At 31.8% G+C, this 3835-nt stretch overlaps 1 protein-coding gene across 1 annotated transcript; it reads right to left on the bottom strand.

The window, feature by feature from the left end:
- Window positions 1-865: 865 nt before the first annotated feature.
- Window positions 866-2770, bottom strand: Aos1 (SUMO1 activating enzyme subunit 1). Its single transcript, XM_018460661.1, has 6 exons — window positions 2589-2770; window positions 2024-2195; window positions 1681-1937; window positions 1417-1598; window positions 1208-1340; window positions 866-1133 (listed from the first exon to the last, which is right to left on the bottom strand). Exons 1-6 carry the CDS (start codon window positions 2681-2683, stop codon window positions 971-973), a joined length of 1002 nt encoding a protein of 333 aa, XP_018316163.1. The 5' UTR covers window positions 2684-2770; the 3' UTR covers window positions 866-970.
- Between the last annotated feature and the right edge of the window lie 1065 nt (window positions 2771-3835).

Below are 3835 nucleotides of genomic sequence, written 5' to 3' on the forward strand. Positions count from 1 at the left end.
TGCGAGATAATTCGACAGCCGTGAACGCACGTGGCCACATCGTTAAGAAACACGTCATGTATACCTGCGACGGAAGAGTCGAGCGAAACGGTTTACATGTCTACCCTTGCATTTACATAGCACGCTGATAGGCTCGAGGCGCAACGACATCGTGTGCACGGGAAAAGACGATATATCATAATTCCAAGCTGAAGATCGAATCAATCACTTTACTCGCGCGTGTATGTAAAATAGCGCAAACAACACACATATGCACACATACTTTGTCGAATATGTATAGTCTCGAATAAAGAGGAATATTGAAGCAGAGATGACACAGTAATAATTTATATTAAGAATACTGAGACTAAATTGTCATATCATTGCTATTACTATGTAATAAAATCTTTGATCACATATATTTGTGCGAATTAACTATGAAATCAAATTATACATTTTCGCGAAAATTTTGGGGAAATAGAATGCACGCGTGGAATGCGTTCCCTTGAAAATAATGTCGGTGAGCCGATAAAGCATAACGAGGCATACTCTAATCGGCTCCCTTTCCAATTTTACGTTTCACGACGTGTTTTCTATCCGAGTGCGCATGAAAAAAATCCACAAAGCGAGTTTGAAATTGCCTTGCCGAAATCTCAATAGCGAGTCATACCATATATGCGCGTAAAACGTTTGTACTTTCCATACTCACAAAATATATTACATACATAAACATGTGTATACATAGATATATATATGTATGTGTGTATATATGCGTATACATATATATCACATTGATATTAAATTCATAATAATAACTGTTATATATGTAAGAGTAAAGAAATTTTATTTTCAAAATATATTTGCTGATAAAATAAATTTCTGTTTTTCACGTACGAAAAGGATGGATAAATAGGGAAATATAATGTCATATTCAGTGTATCACAGTATTATTAGAAAATCTTTTATACTCAGCTCCACACATCACGTTCGATTAATAGCCCAATTTCAAAATAACTCCGCACGATGAATCTGGATTAAATGTAAATAAATTATTGAGTGGAGCGTGTTTCTGCGATGCCGCCTTGATTATTTCCTGAGCCACGATACCTCCAACGACAGAACAAACTGGACTGAGTTGTCCATACAAATCGCCCCTATAGTTACAAAAATATTATACATGTAAACTTTTTTGATTGATTAATTTACGTGCTAAAGCTGTCATACATACTCCACTAAATTATTTATTTTATCGCCTAACTCATATTTTTTAATAATGGCAGAAGCTTCATTTTTCAGGTTTTCACAGCCTCTTTCGTTAGGCAATGGATCTTCATCATATTTTTCGCGATAATTCAGCAATACTAAAAAAAATTATTATTTAGAATATCCTAAAATATAAATCTTTACTTTAAAAAACATTCTAACTTTAAAACATACTTAGCATCATATAGTAGATTTCTTCCTCCCTAATTAAAGATGTTTTTGGAACATTTAGAATAAACTCAAATGGTACAAAAGTTTCCGTGCGCTTTTCACTAACTGTTATGGTTTCAATCTTTTCTTTACCCACAGGTTCTCCACCTTCCGGTATCATGACTTTCTTTGATTTTGATACATCCCTAAAAGATTTTCCATTATTTATTTACAAGAAATTCGCTCTTAACATATACACGTCAAATTAAAAAATATAAGTGTACGCACTCTACATATTCATGTTCTTGTAAATCTATAAATACATAACCAAGTCCTCCCCATACATCCCCAGCAAAGAATTTGACCTTTTGATTTCTGCATGCTCGGTTAATCCTCTTCAGCTGGGTGATAGTACAATGCATAGCACATACTACATCAAACTGTCCAAAATATTCATCAGGCTTATCGTCAACTTTGTCTGAATCTGCGTTAACGTTAACCATAGGATTCAAGTTTTGTGCTCTTGGCAATGATGCTTCAGCTTTCTGTAAGCAAACAATTATTTCAGTATATATTTATTTGTGCAGCAAAATAGTAATAGTAATAGTATAATCTACTGTTTAATTTTTACATTCTTTCCAATATCTTCTTTTGGAATAAAGAACTGCGAACATCTATCCAACTCTGTCATATTTCTATGGTCCAAAAATGTAACGCTTTTAACTCCAGCTAGAATGATATTTTTAGCAATTTCTGCTCCGAAACCATCTAGTCCTATCAAAAGAATTTTTGCAGCTCGCAATCTGTGAAAAATATAGATAAAAAACATTCAAGAAAACAATATTTAACAAAAACTTTATATAAACTCTATATTCTAAAATGTTAGATCTGTTTTTTATTCCTGCATTAAACTGCACTAGAATTTGTTTCATTTTCACTAAATATAAAAATTATATTTACTATACTGTTGCAAGTTCCAAAAGTATATACTAATTCAGCTGTAGAAAACAAACCTATTTTTGTCTATTAAAAGATGTACGTAATCGATAAATAGCGAAGAGAAACAAATCACGTCTATTCCAAAAATCTTTCTATAGCCGTGTTATACATATCGCACTTGTAATTTGGGATTTCACAAAAAGCCGGTATTTGATTCCGAATTAGGTTATGTATATTCATAATTTTACGAGACCTACCGTTTCTGTGAGTCCAAGCCCCATAAACGAAGTTGCCTGTCATACAACTCGGCTTCATGATCTGTCAACTCTTCCGTTTGTTTGTGATCCAGCATTATAAAAGATTATTTATTTTTCACTGAAATACTCGCGAATCGCCGCCAAAGCGTACCGGAATTTTTTGGTATATTTTATACAACTAATATGGCGTCCAAATCAAACCTATGAGCATAAATGTAACAAAGAACTACTAGCTGCGTTCAGAAAGTATAATAATTTCGACCAAACTTCGATTAACTTAAAAAATTAACTTAACAAATAATACTTGCAATGTTACATCAATATAAACAAAATTAATAATTTTTATTGCTTCACATATCAAGAATAAAATTAGATTAAAGCAATGTAAGATAATAATTGGAATTCATAATCGGCTATGATTGGCGCACTACGACTCACCAATCAGATCTACTTTCCAAAAGCCGACCATATTGTATTTTCTGAACGCAAATTGTCTCGGAGAAAGGGGTGGGGTAGGAAAGAGGAAGGGGAGGGATAAGAAAGAGGAAGGGGGAAAGGATGTCAAAAATTGTTGATTGTCATTTGTCACCGATTGTCCGTAGATAGTGTTTTCAAATTACTGGAGAGACACGAGATAAACGGTATCCATTTTGAATTTATATAAAAATTTATATTTAAAAAATCGTCAAATCGCTTCATCTGTTCAAGAGTGCGAGAAAATCTCTGCGTATGCGAGTTATAGAGGTTATGTTTATTACAACAAGTTGACAGATTGTCACAATCGAAACAAACAATAGTCGAATAACACAGCAAAATCAGTAGAACAATGAATGTCAGTACATAAATTTATTCTCTATTAACATGGTATATATATTCTCCCTTCCTTATTTTTATGATATTGTAAAACATGAGAAAAATGTATATCAAATGATCAGATGGAATGAAATAGCCTTGCAAGAAGCAATGACAAATGTATAAAAATAATAGATATAAACAGAGAAAAACATTTAGCTTATCATCAAAAATATTGTAACAACATCTAAAAGTTTACATTTTTTTTATTGTTTCTGTAAACTTTAAATTAATTAAATTGATTTGATTTCTTTATTCTTTCTATTTTCTCAAAAATCTTTTTTTAATAGATAAATTATAGTGGAGTATCTTTTCGAAGGCACATTTGGAGAAATGATTATTGTAAAATATCTTATCAGTTTCTTTAATATTTTTATTTTCCTTATTATTTAATT

The sequence above is a fragment of the Mycetomoellerius zeteki genome, unplaced genomic scaffold (genome assembly GCF_001594055.1).
Source record: "Mycetomoellerius zeteki isolate Tzet28-1 unplaced genomic scaffold, Tzet1.0 scaffold96, whole genome shotgun sequence".
In the NCBI taxonomy this organism is placed as follows: Eukaryota; Metazoa; Arthropoda; class Insecta; order Hymenoptera; family Formicidae; genus Mycetomoellerius; species Mycetomoellerius zeteki.

What these genes read in the sequence shown, in the direction of transcription:
- Aos1 (XM_018460661.1), bottom strand. Translation starts at nt 2,683, where the DNA reads ATGCTGGATCACAAACAAACGGAAGAGTTGACAGATCATGAAGCCGAG. An exon ending in GGCTTGGACTCACAGAAACG is followed by an intron (nt 2,196 to 2,588) that starts GTAGGTCTCGTA and finishes TATTTTTCACAG; the next exon opens with ATTGCGAGCTGCAAAAATTC. An exon ending in CAAGAACATGAATATGTAGA is followed by an intron (nt 1,599 to 1,680) that starts GTGCGTACACTT and finishes AAAATCTTTTAG; the next exon opens with GGATGTATCAAAATCAAAGA.